The sequence below is a fragment of the Taurulus bubalis genome (assembly GCF_910589615.1).
Source record: "Taurulus bubalis genome assembly, chromosome: 11".
NCBI lineage: Eukaryota > Metazoa > Chordata > Actinopteri > Perciformes > Cottidae > Taurulus > Taurulus bubalis.
This window is the reverse complement of record NC_136599.1, coordinates 11,747,265-11,766,750: the sequence shown is the minus strand read 5'-3', so window position 1 is coordinate 11,766,750 and position 19,486 is coordinate 11,747,265. Positions and strand designations below refer to the sequence as shown.

Sequence of the window (19,486 nt, the reverse complement as noted above, 5' to 3'; positions counted from 1 at the left end):
TCCCTCAACCCCCCCTTCTGATCCTGCCATTACAGGATTGATGCCAGACCATTTCATCGCTTCTCGGGCACAAAACTTTCAAAAAATGATCAGACGACTCCTCGCCTCCTCAGTTCACTTCTGAGAATCTCAAATCTCTTCGATTACTGCCAATACTTTTTTTTTTTTTCTTCTCAGATCCTCAACTTTTAGTATTGTTGCCAAGACCTCCTTTCCTCCTCTCAGTTTTCGACTCTGAATGACTCCTCTTCTCTTTCTTCTCGTCTTCTTTTTCTAAATTCTTTTTCACTAGTAAAACTCATCAGCATAATATAAAAATATTTCCCTGGTTATGGTTGCAAAAAGATAATTCAAAGTTGTGTCATTTAAACAATATCTTAACCATTTTTACTTAAAAACAACATCAAAATGTCAGAATGGAAAAGATATTGTTATTTTAAATAACTCCCTAATACCCTTACAAACAAACATTGTGGATTAGTTTGACAGGGACAAACGACGATCCACTTTCTTTCTTTTTTCTGGACCTTTCAACCTCATCTCAGTCTTCCTCAGTGGACGGGCTTTGCGCAGTCTGAAAGGTCTGAACAAACACGGTCTGGAAGGATGTGGTCCAAAGGTCTGGAAAAAGCTAAGTAAGTTGACCTTGAGTAAGATCACAGCCTGACAAATATTGGATTTTTGTCTCCGATATTGATATTTAACGCTTAAAATTGAAAAGATTTAGGTTTCCATCATTTTCTCGACTCCTAGAGCTGCAGAACATTTCAATCCTTCTATCCTTTAAACCAATTTCCTACCATATAACCTCTTCTTCTCCCTCGTCACCTCAACAGCTAAACAGAGAAGGAAGCATTTCATTGGGATATTATTTACTTGGGAGATTGTAATGCATTTCAATGGCAGAAGCATATACCTGTGCCACAGATTCTTATTAGATTTTTACTAATTTGCCCCTCAGATGTTCATTGAAGAGCCAATTCAAAAGGTGGCTGTTCCTGACATCCGCCCACCTCTTCACCTTGTTCTTTATCCTGCAGTTCTCTACTTTGAAAATGATGGAAAGGAAAAAGATTGATGCTGTCACATTTCTTCTCTCTCTTTTCTCTCTTTCAACTGGAAAACACAGGGCTCTCATCCTCTACTACGAACCACAACAAAAGTTTAATTTTCAGAGTTTTGTTCTTATTCACTCTTGTTTGCTGGATCAATCATTTCACTCCTGTGATAAACTAACGGACAAATGGATGGATGTCACTTCCCTCCGACTACTGAATTACAAACAGACAAGACGTCTATTTTTTAAGAGAAAACTATATGAACACTTTAATTATGTTGATTATTCTTGGTTTTGTTTATTCGGTTTATCCCAGTCTCTCCCCTTCCTGGACTGTACTGATCCCCACCCGACCCGACACCACAGACATCACTGGTGCAATAAACACTGGAGTTTGAAAAACACAAACACTTTCACACATTTACAAAATTTGTGTTACTATACTATTGGTTCATTCATATTTTTGTAATAATTGATAAGCTAATGGTCTTTTTGTTATTTTATATTCTTTTACATTTAATATATATTTGCAATTTGTTCCGATTGACACATGAAAAACAATTTATTGGCTCTTGGAAGTTGTGAAAGTACAGGATGTCACACAGAACATCGCAGGGAAGAGGTTGGGGTGGGGGGTCACCAAAGTGCAAAATTGAAAACTGCAGTTTTTTTCATCAGGAAGGACCAAATAAGATGAAATGGTCTCAGATCAAGTTTGAATACTAGAAATAATAGTTGTCCTAGTATAGTAATACAAATACACACACACACACACACACACACACACACACACACAAACCAGGGTGGCCTACCTGGGCACTGCTGCTGCTGCTGACCTCTGCCTCTGCCACCTCTCACCATTGACCTCACCACTGTCTGTCGCCCACTCAGACGCCTGCTCCTGATTGGCTGTAGGAGGTTGTTGGGCTGAACTGTGGTTGGTCAATTCAGGAAGGGGGTGGGAGAAAATCCCAGGTGCAAAAATATATATATATATACTAATGACAAACAATTTATAAAAATGATATATAGAAAAAAAGATGTTATGTGAGATGGGATGCTTACACCCAGTGCTTCGTGGGAAATGTAGTTTGTAGTTGTCTGCGGAGGCCAGAACAACAGATAAAAAAAAAGAGGTCTTCACCAGACAAGTCACTCAGAATGCATTCATCTTAGTATTGTTAATGTTATTTATTTTATATTTTGTTAAAACTGTGATTTTAATTGTGTATATATATATATATATATATATATATATATATATATATATATATATATATATATATATATATATAAATAAACAGAAACCCTTGAACATCCAATAAGAAGCAGCTTCGTTTGTTCAGTGTTTGTAAGTCTCGTCAGTAATAGTGTCTTTGCTGGGAATCAAGCACTCATCTTGCCACCTTTACTTATTTGAGATGATAAATGATTCATACTATATTTTTCCCAGATCAGCATGAAGTTAGAGGAAGAATAATGCTGTTGTTTTCCGACTCTGGTCTTATTTTTAAAGCCCGATCGATACTGGATTTTTGATTTGGGAGCCTAGAAGATCTAATTAAAGATATATCAGCCGATAGTCTTTTTGTATGCTTTAAACATGCAGTAAATCTTGAGAAACATCCTTTTCGAAAAGACGAGGGTCCTCAGGAGTGAAAATGCAGTTTGACTTGATGGTTTGAACTGAAAGTGAACATGAACTGAGCAGAAACAGACATACCTGTTGACATATATGTTGATACTCCCAACACTCAGTTCCTAAAGGAAACCAACACACACCCAACCTGTTAACGAGTCCATTTGTAGAGTGTGTGTATGAGTGTCTGGTTTTTTCCACAGTTCACTGTAACTTGATAGGTTTGTTTGGGAGTAATTCACACACACACAAACACACGCAGACACACACACACGTCTTTATCTGGCCATCAATGTTTCTTTCCCAGCATTCCACTCTAGTTTTCTGTTGATGAACACTGATAATCTTCACTTCTCCTGCGTATCACTTTTAAGAGCTGTGTTCTCGTCAACGTGCAGCAATTTATTTTTGTTCCTTTACTGTGAACATTAGTATTTTGTTACTCTAATATGTGACAAGTAGGGCTGTGTATTGGCAAGAATCATGATACAATACGATTCAATATATTGCGATAAGTAAGTCAATATTACTATTTAAAAAAAAATCTGGTTGTCGGAAAACTGTCATTAAAATAACACAACAAAATTACATTTTAGTTAAAAATAATAATTTATGCAATCAGAACAATCTTTAGCAGGTCAGCTAAACATGCCACAATGTAAAGTCAACATGAAAAATAAAATTCCAAATAAAAAATCCATAGTGAAAGAATATATTTCTTTTTAAGTAAATTCCTCTGGCAGTCTTTTTTTTTTTATCCTATAAAGAGCTCTTTCCAGGGCATTGGAAATAAAAACAGTCAAAAGGTTGGTAAATAGTTTTACACCAGTTTTTTGACAACATTACAGTTAGTTTAAGTATGTATATCATTTATTTTAAGTGTGGATATCATTCAATCTGGCGGCCAGCAACCGTGACGCCTCCCGTATCTTATCAACATCGTTTCTGGCAACAGTTCTGATACTCAAAGTACTTGCTGAGATGTGAGAACATGGTGATGTTACTGATACAGTGACTGCAAGTACTGCAACCTGGTGAGTACACTTTCAAAGGGCAACAACGGTGGAAAACATGAGTCTGAGTTGGAGAGAGGAGGGTCGGTGTCGTCAGTTTGTTGTGTTGGAGTAAAGAAAGCGTCGCTTCGTGTCGACTAAAAGATGTTCAATGTCATGGCTGAATATTTAGATGACTTTGACACCGGGATTCAACGCAATAATTCTCAGCGCAACTTCTCCAAGTGCGACACACAATAAAAAATAAACGCGATCAAGCGAAAGGAAAGGCAACATGTTTTAATTCTCGGTCAAGCACTTTCAGTAGTTGTGCATCGACGATGAAGTGAAGCCTGTTTAGCAGCTGCAGTCTGCTCTCCCTCAATACTGGACCATTTCCAAAATTGTTGTCCCTATTAGTCACACAAATACATGGGGAAATATGCCCCAGGTTGAAATATACAGTTATTACCATTGTATATATTTTTACCAGAATTTTCCTTTAACTTTTAGGTAAAATGGCTGTGACTTTTCACCCCAGAAGAAGAAACATAAATGACACGGTCACCCGTTTGCTTGTTCACTAAGTTACCACTTCTCTGATGTCTCGTGCCTTCAGTCTGTTTTCCATCCAGGAAGAAGAAGCCTAACAGAACTCTCCACCTTCGTCCCTCTTCTCTCGCTCGTGTGTGGAACAAGCTCAGCTGTGTTTCCACAACAAACACAACGGGAGCTTTCTGTGCTGTGTTTTCTCACCACTTTGCGTCGCCTTCGTCAACATGCTCGCGTCATTTTGAAAACTGACACGACGACTCCAGTTTACACTTTCGTCGATTGTGATTCATGTTAGTTACATTTTTGTACATGTACATCCGGTTCAATATATTGGAGGTCAATGAGCCTGGCTGTTGCCATGATAAAGAATTGTCAACAGCGAACATGTTTATTTGTTCTGTAAGTTTGACTCAATAAGACTAGAATGTGTCAGTATTCAACCTCTGATTCTATGTGATGGTGCTGGAAGATTTTAGGGAAGTAATTTGGCAAAAGAACAGATAATTAAGTCAGGCACACAGCTGACTTCTCTATTATATTGACGTCAGCAGTGTCATAGGGAATACTTTGATAAACTGCAGAGGCTTTAAAGGCTAATTAGGCGGTGAGGTTTCTGTGCACCAGTCCCTTTAGAAAGCCTCTGGTTTTACTGACAGTCTGCCCAGTGGGTGTGGCTACATGTGCAAAACACTGCTGACCAGAACTAGCAGTATGCTGGTTGTTGCATTATTATCAGTCAGTGGACGTAAAGTCAACCAGATTTATAGTGTAAGGAGTAGAGGACACATCATGTTCAAATCTGTTGAAATATTGGGGTGAATACAAAATCCAAACAAGCCAGACAGAAAAGAAAGTGCAGTAAAGTGATCTTAATCCAAGAGCCACTTTAATAGAAATGTTAAGGGCAAAATATTGTGGCAGCACAACATGGCAAAGAAAGGCACATCGGCCATTTTCATAAAGCCTAAATGTGATTTCAATCTGGCTTAAAGCTTCATATAGCAGTAGAAATGACTTCTAAGTGCTCAAAACAAAACAAATGAAACAAAATACACAACATGAACTAGCATATTCAACAGCTTTCTCTTTTATATAAAAATAAAAAACTAAATTATTATTATTTTTATCCAAATTCAATTCACTTTAGTCAGTTTGCTTCATGATAGAATAATACACACACGCTCACTCTCTCACACACAAACACACACACACACACACACACACACACACACACACTCTTCAACAGAACTGTAAAGAAAGAGAAAAAAAGATTGTTATTAAAGATTCGTTTAAGACTCAACTTAGAATTAAAGCTTACTTTGCAGCAGATTGCAATGAACAAGTTAAAAAATAAATCATTGAAAACCTCCAGTTAAAGGTGCAGTATGAAGGTTATTCGCTTGTGTTTGCTCTTACAATGCGTTACTCACCAAATGCATTCATGATCTTTGAGGTGTGTCCAAATGTCTTGAATGCATTTCCTTCCTCAAGACATTTACAAACCCAGACATTCAAATATTTTAAATAAAAGGTGACAAGTTTGCATGCCTGTTTATTCTACCAAAGGACAACCAACTATTTGTAATATGAAAGTTGACTTCTCCACCACTACGCTGCGCTGTACCTCGATGGAGAACATTTCTGTTCAGTTTCACTCTCTCATTCTATCTCCCTCTCATTTCTCTCACTGCTCTCAGCAGAAGCTGTACTTAAATTCACAGTATAATAAGCAACATAGCTCTGGTAACTTCAATCTTGACATTTATTTCCATAAATTTGCTCCTTAACTTAGCTTCAAACCTAAAAATAGTAGTCCTAGTTATTGGGTTCGAACCTTGAACCTCTAAAATGTAAAATTGTCAGAAACCAAAACGTGAATAGTCATGATTAAAAGCTCATACAAACAGCCTTGCAATCAATACAATCATACATTAATTGTGTGCCTGGTCTTCATTAAAGCTAAAACAAAGTTACACCGAGTGAGACTACAAAAACATGATACAATATTCACCACTGAACAAAATTATATAAAAATAAAAACTAAACAAACTAAAAATCTGTCAAATTGGCATCTTTGGAAAATGCAACAAACCTTTAAAACACGTATTTGCAAAGGTTTAGTGACGTAATAAAAAAAAAAAAATAATACATTATTTTTTTAATGTCGGAGCCTCATGCCATGTTTCAGATTCTCAAAGTGCTGACACAGCAGCAGACACTTCCCACAAACCATCAGTGTATCAAATGAGTGGCTTCACCTTGACCTAGAGCCAAGAGCAAGAGGGGGAAGGGAGAGGCCGGAAAAACTTAGAGAGGGAGGAAGGAGAAAATGTGCTGAAGAAAGGAGAGGGGTGAGATTGAGGGAGGAGGGTGAAAAGAACGACGGCAAAGTATGAGATGTAAACAAGAGGGGGAGGGACGAAACCTCAGGAAAGTGAGAAAGAAAGACTCAAAGACAAGAAAGGAGAAGTGAAGAAGACATCGCACAAAAGTAAGATGAATGAATGTAAAGGTCAAAGTTGGGAGAGAAGAGAAACAGGTGGGTGGGAGAGAGAGAGAGACAAAAAAAAGGTAAACGGAATCAACCCAAACTGAAGGTGAGCAGAGGGGACAAGAAGGAGAATCAAGCAGAGCCCGGTCTCTGCTGCCACCTTGTGGCGAGGGTCTGTTACTCACACGTCAACCCTTCAACTTTATCACACTTACAGACGTGTTGACATTCAGTTATTTAGTGAAGCTACTTAATTCGCCCTCCATACATAAGTAACTCATCTCCGATATACAACCGATTGTCTTTTAACATCAAAGTGTCAATATTTGAATAGAATGTCATACATTAAGATGTAAGAAGTTTGTGTTTTATGTGTGGATATACAAACAATGTAGGTACTGCTGTCTCATGTGGAGCATATGAGTACTTGATTATTGTGCGTTTAGCCTTAAAAAGGTGCAAACCTCCAAATTAAGAGCATTACTATGCTAACTATTTGCTATGTAGGGATATAGAGAAGTAACGTTAAGGCCCTCAATCATAGTCTGACTTTGGAATGCAGCACCTTTAAACATTCAGCGGTCTATTAGTACTATTTCATACTTCTTTTTATTTCAATAGGTTTTGTTTTTATATTTTCTTTTACCTTCCATCGGTTGCCGCATCCGTTACACAACACAAAGGTGGTCATGGGCTCGTCAGCGCTGCGGATCTGCACCTTGAATAAACACAAACAAAAATTCTTAATGAAGTATTATCATTAAAACTGTGTCCAAACACAATTATATGTGCGTGCGTGCGTACCTGTGTGTACGCGCAGCTCTTTCCCCGACACTTGCTGCAGATGAACATGTCGGTCTCAGTTCCCCCGACCTTCGACAGCTGATGCTCTCTGATGGACTCTTTAGTCAGAGTCTCTCTCATCTGCTTCAGCTCTGCACTTGCCATCTCCTGCACGCACACACACACACACACACACACACACACACACACGCACACACACACACACACACACACACACACACTTGTTCCATCCTAGCCTTCAATGACGTAATAGCTTCCCTTGCCCCTGACCCTCATCAAACCTGAAACCTAATTCTCACCAAAACCCTAAAACTAACTTGGAAGCATGAGGATGAGACACATCGCCTCCATGACTGACCTGAGCAGTCATGGAGGCGATGCGTTGCGCAGAGATGTTTCCACAAAGCACGTTACGCCGCAGGTCGGGATTCTTCTGGTCCTTGAGGTTGGAGATACGGCTTCGTAGACGAGTTTTATACTTTATATCTGTCGTCTTAAACTCCTGGAAGATCTGTGGGCACGAGGAGCAGTCAAGGACTAAAACACGGAGAGAGGAATTGAAATGATGTTCCACTATTTAAGCCAGCTCTCATTCATGTAAACGAAATGTCACACTGTTAGATAAACACTTGAGCGACCCTCAGATGGAGATCATTCATGCAGGTTCTGTTTTTTCACGTGTAACTTTGCGTCGTTAAAGTTGTTGATGACGGAAAAGGATATCCTCTTCAATTTGTGCTGCAAGATTCTCACAGTGGACTCCAATGGTCTTGTGGTCATCTGGAAAACACACGCACACGCACATGAATTTACTTTTTACAAAACTAAAACTTGGAGTTGAGCCACACCTTCCTGACTACTGCATGATGTTTCTTTCTTTCTTGATACCCTAAACTCAAGGATCACTTATGTTTGTTTCCCCAGAGCTTTTTAACCTTGTCCCACGGCGTTATTCAGCAAATGGAACTGCTTTTTAAATCAGACCACACGTTGTCACATGATCCAAGTCCTATACTTAAGACACATTAAGCCACGTACGTTCTAATTTCTGAAGAAGGCTGCAGAATACTGTCGAAAGCTCTCCAAAAAAGTCTAGTAAGTGAACTTTGACTTAAGGAAAATGTATGATACACACTGAACAAGTTCAACTTCAAAGTTAATTCTTGACCTTGGACACTGTTGACAAAACCTCAAGGTTCATTACGTAACTGCTCTGCAGCTTTCGTTAATATCACATGATCTTGATCAGCACGTGAAGTCATAAATGTAGAAGTCAGAAATGTAGTGCTTTTTTTTCTGAGCGTGATAAAAACTTTGAGAAAAATATTCACGCGCTCTTGAAGATCATGCGATACGATTTAAAGCTCCGGAACAGCTAATAAATTGACTTTGAGGGGGAGATTGTTTTTACATGACAGCCTGTAGTTGATTGAATTATCTCTGGAGCAAATGTAAGGATAGAAGAAGTGTGAATGTTCAGTGTGTTATAGAATGCACATTAAATCACATTTTTGGATAGAAAAAAACGCTGTCTATCAAAAAAAAGAGTAGCAAAAATGGTCTCACCATCAGTCTGTAGCGCTGCCACCAGCAGCTCTCGACACTTGTTGCGCACACTGTGGGTGGTGACGGGGACAGGGGGGAATGAGGAGACAAGAGGAGGGGTTGGGGTAGTGGGGGAGGTGGGGGGAATGGGTGTAATGGGTGTAGTGGGTAAGGTGGGTATAGTGGGTGAAGTGGGCTTGAAGGGCGAGGTGGGCGTGGTCGGGGACTCCCCTGACTTCTTACTGCTGATTAACAGGAGACATTATGAAAAAAAAAGTGTAGTAGGGTTTGGATTGAGAGAAACATGACATGACTGGTTAAAAGAAAATTCCACTTTAAATCCTCTTCTGTTATTAAAGACATTGTGATATGAAACATGTACTGTCCCTTCTGTCTTCCACAGTGATCTCATCCTCATGCAACAGTGGGTGTAACCAAACATGACAGCGTCACAGTGCGACCGACCTTTTCTCGCCGTTGCCGGAGTCCTTGGAGGTAGACGGTGACCTCACAGGAGAGCCTTCTTTCTTCTTCTCTTTTTCATCCGACTTCGCCTCTGCACCGTCTGCAGGACGGGACACAAAAACATACCGACGAGAGGAAGCGGTGAGGACACACCTGCGGCACACATTCTGATGCCCGTCAAAACATCTCAACATCTCACAACTGATGCAACGCTCTTCTCCTTTAATGTTTTGAACGCACAAGAATGGCTGACTGCATGTTCACATGTATCGCAGCAGTATGTTCATTGTATTTATCAAGCAGCTAACTCCACTTCTGAGCAGTGAAGCCAATGTAGTAAGTGCCTCAAAGGTGAATTCCTTCTAATGGCCAGCAGGGGGCGACTCCTCTGGTTGCCGTAAGCAGTCTGTTTGTATAGAAGTCTATAAGAAAATGACTTCTTAATTGATTCATTACCTCAGTAAACATTGGAAACTTGAGTTTATGGTCTCAATTCCTAGTTTCAAAACAGCATGTTTGTTTTGTAAATTATTGTAATTGTAGAGTAAGTAAATAAACTGTGGCTAGCTGGTGATTGACAGGTTGCTACCGCTGCAGTGTCTGGGAGTAGTCTACACTGTAACAAGTTTCTGTAGTTTTCACAGTAATATTACTGTATACTGGCCATATTATTACTGTAGAACTCCTATACAGCATGTTGCTGTAGATCTGCAATGCATCATGGTCAAAATTCATTCCCGGGTGAATCTTACTGTAAATAAATGTTGATGTGACTCACAATACAGTAATTTTGAGCGGGAATACACCATAATTCGTTATAACATTATTTTCAACACAGACATTAGGTTTAGCTGTCACTCAGAGAGAGGGGGAAAGCGACATTGTATTTCCTCCGTTGTGTTACACAAAAGATGACAGTAGACTAACGTTGTGTGCCGATGGACACTTGCTTCTCTTGAAGCTGTCAATTCTACAGAAATCTTGTTACAGTGTATGTTTTCAACTCAGAACGTTAACCCCTCCACAGTGCGTTTTCAGTTCATTCAAGTTCATTGTAACATTTTGCGTCGCCTAAAAATGTTTTCAGCATTGGGTTGTACTTAGCTCCGCCCTCTCGTGTCGCTTCTAGTTGCAAAGAAGGCGACGGCAGATTTACAAAATGGTGGTCTGGCAAATCAAGACATTTGCAGTCGTCATCGTAGACTCTGGGAATATACAATCTTGTCGGCCGTACTTCTACATAATAACCACCACATCCTGTCCTCTCCTGGACTGGAACCCTAATGAGGCGTCACAAAGCCAGAAGGACACGAACACACGACACACAGACTCACTCACCCAGCAGCTTCTTCCAGGACTTGATGAGAACTTTGGCCAAAGTCTGGACTTCTTCATCTGAACTGTGTTTCCTCACCGCGTTCACCGACATCCCAACTCTGGTGGACTACAGAGACAGAGAGAGAGAGAGAGAGAGAGAGAGAGAGAGAGAGAGAACGAAATGTATTTTCTAAATTTGTAATTGATGAAAGAAGAAATAAAAATGTCATTAAGTTTTTCTGCTGCTGTGTAGTTCTCCAGGAATTAAAACGCGGAAATTAGTTCTCGTTCCCTCGTCTCGATGTCAATGGAAACCATTTGTGATTGGGGTTTTTGGTTGGGCCTGAAATAAGGTCTGTGGTTAACACAAGCTTCGGAGATTTTAACATTTTGTTACCCAACATCAAATATTTCAGTAAATACCCCTCTCGGGAATTTAAGATTTTTAATGTCTTTAAAAAGTCAGTTGACTAAGTGGCTAAATGACACAATAGACCACCGTTAGCTTGGTGGTCGTGACATGACGTCATGTTACTATGGTGTAGTTAGTTTATAGCCTTACAATATATTTTTTACTCCTGCCGATTATATTTACCTTTCAAAAATCATAAAAAGGGTGTGCATTGGCGAAGATTATCTTGCTGAACAAAACTTGTTCCCCGCATTAGTTTTCTCCAGTCGGTGGTCATTGTATTGGCCTCTCTGTGTAGACAGACAATAAACTACAGCTCCAACAACCATCGTCTCTTAGTGTCAGTCCCATCTATGACTTTGACTCTACCCCAAGATGTAGTCTGGACTCCGCATGGAGGAGGGATTCTTTTGGTCCGCACCAACTGACGATTACTGCGCTCACAACGGCCCAAACCAACCGCACCAGGGATTAAACTGGTTCGAGTCTGATTAAAACACACAATATGTTGGCTTGTGAAACTGCCCTAAATATAGTTTTAGTAAAAAAAAAAATGTCATTGTGTGCTGGCAGTGTGTGAGTATTTTGTCTCCTTTTTTGTCAGCAAAAATGAAAAGAGATTTTGGTAAAGTTTGTATTTTCCAAACCACAACACAGCCTTGTCTTTTCACCTTGACAGTATTGCATGTTGATATGTTCACATTAAGTGTTCAATGATGTCTTTGCACACCCTTATTCATGGAATAAAAAGGTTGTTGACTGACATATTTAGTCATAGTTTTCGTGTTGTGGTATTGTGCACATTTAAACACTGACATTTTAGATGTTAACATTGCTACAAGTCTACTTAAAGAGCAACTTCATACCAGACTGACCAGATGATGTTTCACCGCTTGTGTGGTCAGACGTAACTATCCTGTAACCACACCCAACAGTGACGTCAAAGTGTCGGGACACGCCCTTGAGTAAACATCGACATCACTTCAGCGAGCTGAGAAATTAGCTCCTGGAATTCCTCATGAATTTAACTTGCTAACTTACATTGAATAATAAGTATAAGCTTCCACTTCAAAGAGGAATTATGAAGAATACCTTACTTACTTAAACACACTTGTGCAGTAATAAATTAATCTTGTGACACTTGGCGATGGCAGTGACATGGCAGAGGGGCGGAGTTAATTACCTGCAGGGTCTCCAGAGACATCTTGATGTCCTTTAGTTCTCTCAGCAGGTCGAGAGCTCCGTCCTGTAGACAGAACAATCAATGGAAACCTTCTCAGTAGCTTCCCAGCCAGTACATGTACATTTTCAGCTCAGTGAGTGAACCTGGATGATGAATCTGGCAATAATGTAAGTCTGTTAAACTGTCTGCCAAATGTCTGGCCATTTAATTAACAGAAGTTCTTGCATCCCACAGCGGAACAGCTGTAAACCCCACTCCCTGAAACAGTTGTTCAATGTATACTAAAGGTCACCAAGAGAATGATGAAACGAAGCTAATGAATTATAGTGAGTGGAGCTCTCTCTGTGTGGAGGCGGACCTCATGTTTGCTGTTTGTCAGGAGAGTCTCACTTTAATTTGTCACATAACTAGGCGTTCATACATGACACCAGGAATTCCATAATTGGGCAAATTAAGATGAACAGCTGCACAATTGAATATGATGGGATGTTCTGTGTAGTCTGGCTGCATGCTTATTGTATGGCTAATGCTGTGTTCACACCAAACGCGGCGTGAATTTGACGCGCAACCAGGTTATATGCAAAGACAATGCACAGACGCGTAAAAAAGGTTGCAAAAAAGCTTTTTTTTTCGGCGGGCGGTGCGAATGACACGTTTGAGGCGCGAGTTGAAATTTTCCAATTCGGGCGGAAATATCGCTTGACGCAAAGTTGCGTCAGTCAATCAGCGTTGAGAGGCTCAGCCCGTTATCACCGCCGTCCTGCTGTTGCTGAATCAAACTGCTGCTGGAGTAGCGCTGGTAGCAGCCGTCATTCAGATGCTGTTGTGGGACTATGGATAACATTATGAACCCAGACACGATGGAGTTTGATGTTCCCAAGTATGTAGAATTTACACAACAAGTATAAAGCAGAACTAGTGGTTATTTCCATGGTGGATGGCAGAAACGGTAACTGTTTTACGGAGGTAAGCCAGACGCAGTTCCTGGAGGAGTCGGTGAAATTCACCGAGCTGTGTGAGGCTACGGATGGTGTTATCAACCCAAGCACGAGGGCGTTTGACGTTCCAACGTTTTTGGGACTTCCACAACAAGTATAAAGCAGAACTAGTGGTTATTCCTTGGTCGATAGCGGAAATGATACCTCTTTTCACGGAGACAAGCAACGGAGATAAGCCACACCCCCTTTGACGTTTGGTGTGAACACAGCTTTTATTGTCGAGCGAGTAAACTGGCGCGGTAAACGCGGCACGAATTATTGCGCTGCGTTTGGTGTGAACGCAACATAAGGCTAGGTATCATTTGAAAATGATATTATCTAGCCTTATGAAAAAAAAAAAGATACAGATACCAATAGAGTAATTACCTTGATACATTTGTTCTATTTTATTGTATACCCTTTATGTGAATAGAAGCAGTCTGTGTGTCCCGCTGGCTAGCTAGCTGGTTGCTGTTCATCATAGCTCATACCGCTGATAACGTTCTCCCAAACCACGAGTACGGAAAAGAGTTTTTGCGGAACCCTCCGGTTCTCCATGAGGTTAACCCCGCTATCTTGGTCAGCACGGTTACCCTTGTTAGCACTGTTTGCTCTTTTAGCACCGTTAGCTGATAGCAGCCGGCTCAGCCATATCCTTGTTGAGAGCCGTGTGCACGTGATCTCGGCTGTATGGGTTGTGGTTGCTGCAGTAGTGGCCCAATTACATGTTGCACTAAATCGAAGGACGCTTGCAGTGATTGGCTGCAAAGTAAGCTTATACAAATAAAAGTACACAAATAGGAAACAAGTTTCGAGTAGCAATACCCAGCCCTAAAAACCTCCCGTATAAAACCGCTGCTAGCAGTTGAATATATTATGATATGGGCATATCAAGATCCTTTGATGAAAGTAAATACTGAATTCAAAATGCAGAAAATAAAAAAAAGATATACACTTGAATATATGTTTATTTTAATTGAATCCAAGCGTATTTGCTAAAATACTTTTCATTCTGGATTCCACAGTGAACACTTCTACCAAATGTTATAATCAAGATGACACCGTTAAGATGAACTGTAGTTAGTGGAACATTTTGCTTTTCATACATGCTGATGTGATTTGGCCTTTATGCTGGATGTGGCCTCAGTGGGGATGCAGGGACAATGAGCATGAAACCTTTACTCTCTCATAAGGGATCAGCTTTAGTTTCGTATAAACCCAGTTAGATTACGTTTTGTATTTCCAGTTGTTTTGTATTATGGAGGGGTATTTTAAATTAGTTAAACGTTTTTAAATATCGCTGACATTCTTGCTAGTGATTATAAATTCAACAACGATGCATGCGACATTCATCAGCGCATGGACTGCCCTAAGCATACTAATGTTATTATATTTTCAAAATACAATTCTGCATGTTTATCCAATATAATAGTACAACCTCTATAGAGCCTTACCAGTCACATGTTGAAGTATCCTACAATCCAATTAGCTAGTAAGTGAAATGTGACAAATATTTACCAAAATATTAATACTTCCTCTATGATTCCGTGTTAACTCCACACTCCAATATAGACACCATGTGATTTCAATAAACCCTGAATATGTTTAGTTAATAAACTCTGCAGCGAGTAGACAAGATAATTGCTCCAAGGTGCGCGTGATATAATTGGCAGCGTTTTGACCAATAGCTGCAGTGATTTAGTGCCAAACTTTTTCCTCCCAATCATCAAAAACTGAAGCAGCAACCTTGTTATGAGTGAAATTATTAGCAGAAATCCTCCACACAGCAGTGAGCGGAATCCATCGTTTCCAGAATGTTCCTCCCAGCTGTTAAAGGTAGAGCTCATCACCTGATCGCGTGCTTTCTGCGGATGCTGCAACTATTTGCACTCACCGTGTTCTTCTTGTGCACCATTTTATCCAGATTTTTGGCGATGTGCTCCACCTCTTGATGTTGGGCCATTTTTGAGCAGATTTCTCTCCGTCAGTTGTCCTCTGCTGCTGCGGAGAAAACCCCCATTTATGTAAGAACAACTCTCCCAGTCTCGCTCTCTATTTCCTCCACTTTACGCAGTCTGTTTCCTTCTCTCCCAGCTGCTGCCTCCCTCTCGTTTGTTGTTGTGTGTCGCTGTGGGACGCTGGGAGTTGTAGTTTTCCTTTTTTACTAATTCAGCCTGGAGTAGCTTGAACACGTTTTTTTGTAAAGGAGACTCTGCAGAAGGGGACTTCGTGATCGGGCATCTGACTTCAATAATTAATGAACCCGATGATGTGAAATATATAGACTATACTCTATTGTAGACTTTGTTGAACGGAATTCGGGTAGGAATACTGTATGTTTGTTGCATCATGATCCATAGGCTTACCTGTAGATTCACAATATCTTTTTCAATGCAACGTGTTCCCGTGTGTGTGCATGCCACCGTGTGTTGGTCATTGTTGAACTCATTCTAGAGAGACTCGTGTCCTTCAGCCAAAACAAACCAAAGGCCTCCAAACAAATTACAACCGTGACGTTATACAATTGCACAATGGTACAGGACACCATCTGGAATGCTTGCGCTGCTGGGGATCAAGTGTCACGTGACAGAAAACGAGAAACATCACGCCTCTATAACGTGTGGGTGCGGCGTTGCTGCAGCAGCCTCCGCATCTCTCCTGGCTGTGTGGACTCTCCTCAGGACCCGCTGAGCTTTTTCGTTTGTACTATTGTAAATTCATTTTTGGGGAGGTTGAGGGATACAGTTGAACATGTAGAAAAATATTCCTCTATTTACTACTTTTGAACATTTTATTTTCGACATTTTGATTTATACTTTTTGTCACAGTTCAGCTCCACACCTTCCTCACTCTACTTGTCAGTCGCTCCCTCATCAGCCTAACTCATTCACCTGTTCACTCACCTGCCTCTGATCACTAAACAAGCTCCTATATGGACCCTTGCCTCCCAGACACTCCTTGCCAGATTGTTCTTAGGTTTTCCATCCCAGACTCTCCAGCACTCCGTCACGGACTGATCTCCTGTTACTGACCCTGCCTGTCCAGATACGACCGGTTACACTTTTGTCCATTACATTCTTATATTTTGAATTTGTCACAGTTTTTATTGTTGGAATGACAGTTTTAGACCATTAACGTTTTTCTCTTCAATAATTCACACAGAAAAAGCTTTGCAAAGCAGCGCCTAACTATACATCTATTTGCATTAATGAAGGACTCCATCTTATAACATAGAGCTACATCGATGTGATTTCGGAGCAGTTTAAGCAATAACTGCATGGTGTTTTGTTTCTGATAAAGGTACACGCAGGTGCTCACAAGCCAGCTGTTGAGAAATGACTGGCAACGTTTTACTCACCATTCCAATTCCTCGAGGGGGAGATTCCTCTTTTGATGAACACTGAAAGACTATTACAATCTATTTAATGGCCTGAATGTACTCACTGTGTCCTTCCTCTAGATGGCAGTGTTAAGTTATTTGGTGTGTGAAGAGACCAAATTCTGTGAACTCAACATTATTTGGAAACGATTCGACTTGGTGTTTCAAAGTTGATTTAACTGCTGTTTCAGTCAGTTGGTGGAAATAAGGCTCTTACGTCCTGGTCCTATGAATACGTCATCATGGGATCCTACGTCTAGTGACTGAAGGCTTGACTTTACCACTGACCTGCAATCACACCTATCGGTGTGACGCATCATGTTGGTGTTTCCATCAAACACTGTTATGAGTTGTCATTTTTTGCCGTGTACAGATATCCTGCAAATTGATAAACAACAAAGTATAGTGGCGCGGCATAACGGAGGTGTTGTTGAATAAGAAAGTGTACGGAGGGAAATTAATGTCATGAGCCAGTGGTGCACGCTCACATGCATTAACATGTATTGAAAGGTATGCACGGCCAACACAGGTTTTTTTTTTTTTTTTTTTTTTAACAAAGCACAGAAGCCTGGATTACAATAAATACAGAGTTGTAATCTAGGCTTCTGTGCTTTGTTAAAAAAGCTGTTATGTTTATGCAATGAATGTTGAATAGTAAAGCAAAATGAGGATAAGCTCTTCAACAGAAACATAACAAGGTGCATCAAGGTAGAGGATTTAATTGTGTAGCAATGAATATACAATAGAAATGTCATGTAGATTCTATCTTAAACACATTCTGGAACAAATAACACTCATCAAACTTTCCCAACAGTGCCTGCCAGCAAAAACTCAACAGATACCGGTCATGTTTCTCTCATTCTTTAAATTAAAACAGGCTCTCTGCTCTGCATTCCAGACGAGTAAATTATTCTTGGAGAAACCTTTTTATTTTTTCTTCATATAAATTCCTGCTGATTGATGTCTGCAGCCAAGAACCTCCTCCAGCTAAGGAGCGCTGGCAGCGACATCAACAGCTGCTGGGTGAGATAGCTGCCCGTCTGAGTGTGTGTTTACTACAGAGGACCTGAAGAGCTCGGAGGTCTGCAGCGAGGCAGAAAAAGATGCAAAGCTGATCGAAAGGAAACAAAAGCGGCTTCTTCATCTTCTTTTCTCCTTCTTCCACCAATCCTCTGCCCGTCTTCAATCAGGTCTTTTCTCACTCACAAGTCTGTACTTTCCCCTGCCCCACTCCCGCTGTTGGGACAGTTAGCTTCTCTATGTCCACCTTCACAAACTCCAGGATGGTTGCTGTCTGCATGCATTGTCTGCATTTAGGTCCTTCCCTCGTTGCCTTGCTTTCACCTGAGTGACACCAATTCAACAGCATCACTAACTCGGAGGCTGAACTCAAAGTTGTACATCGTAAACTGTGTCTGTTATAATAATGCTGCTTTTTAGTTGTAATAATAACGATAGTATTCTGATTCTTGGAAAGTGCCCTCTGATGTTGGTCTCTCGTTCTTTAATCTAATCTAATAAGATCAATGAAACCTGCTATCAGAGACTGAATTCAGGAAGTGTCCTCTTCTAGTGATCTATGGACTCATTCAAAGTCACCTCTGACGCCAGGAAGTGTGGGACTTTGGAGTCTCAGTTATTGACCATCTGAAGCAGGAAGTTCCCACTCTCCTCGCTCTGTAGCTGTTCATTTTGACCCTGGGCACCAGGAAGTGTCCTTTCTACTTACACTGGATCAATGGAGTCACTGCTAACTATGGCCTTAGGCAGGAAGTATTCTCTCTGTTGGATGGATGGAGCTATTCTTATTTCCTTCAGAGGCAGGCCAAGTATTGTGTGGAGTTGGCTCCTTCTTCCTCTCTGACGGTAAATGTATCTACTGAAGCTTCGTCAGAACTGAGGCTGTTTTCATCATGTTCGTGAGTAACATGCCTATTTAGATTTGGTAATTGTAGATGCAACACAGCGTAACTATATATCCAGAGGTTTTCTGGGAAGTTAGATATCTGCTTTTTGAAAAATGAAGCTGCCATCAGAAAGTGAAATGGTTTAATCAGGATTAAATGGGATCAAGAGAAGTTTACCATCAGCAGCTGTAAAACTGACTGGTCTGACATGTAGAGTCTTCTTTGCCGACCGGACGCGATGTAGGAAAAGTGACAAGACGACGGTTCATTTTTGGGGAGCTGTTTCTCTGTCGCTGAAATTATATTGTAAACATCTATTGCTCTGATGTGGCTATACACTGCACTTTAACAGAGGGAGGGCAGTGATTTTTTTTTTTTTTTTTTTTTTTTTTTTTTTTTTTTTTTTTTTTTTTTTTTGCCAAGTCAACCACTTTTTTCCCCCACATTATTTGAAAACACTTCCAATAAAGAATGAACCTTTTCTGTCAGTTTTCAATTGTGCCGTTTTCTTCACTGTATTACAATTAGACTTTGACAGGCGACAGAAACGCGACATTATTCTTTAGTTCTACATGAGAAAGTACTGAAAGGAAAAAGATGAACTGGTTGGTAAATGTACAACTGGTTAACTTCCCTTAGCTCTTCCCTGGTAACAATCTGGAACTATTCTAACTACAGATGCAACACAGTGAATGTTGCTTTGTGGGTCTAAAAGTCTGCTCAAACCGGTTTAAAGTAGAGACAGAGAGAAACACATTTTTTA

General features: G+C 40.4%; 1 protein-coding gene across 1 annotated transcript; it reads right to left on the bottom strand.

Moving 5' to 3' along the window:
• Positions 1-6,483: 6,483 nt before the first annotated feature.
• Positions 6,484-15,400, bottom strand: tcea2 (transcription elongation factor A (SII), 2; the record flags this gene model as incomplete). The annotated part of the gene is made up of 10 exons (XM_079226545.1): positions 6,484-6,507; positions 7,381-7,452; positions 7,539-7,685; positions 7,897-8,049; positions 8,260-8,318; positions 9,105-9,325; positions 9,549-9,648; positions 10,887-10,992; positions 12,461-12,523; positions 15,332-15,400. 10 exons carry the CDS (start codon positions 15,398-15,400, stop codon positions 6,484-6,486), a joined length of 1,014 nt encoding a protein of 337 aa, XP_079082671.1.
• Between the last annotated feature and the right edge of the window lie 4,086 nt (positions 15,401-19,486).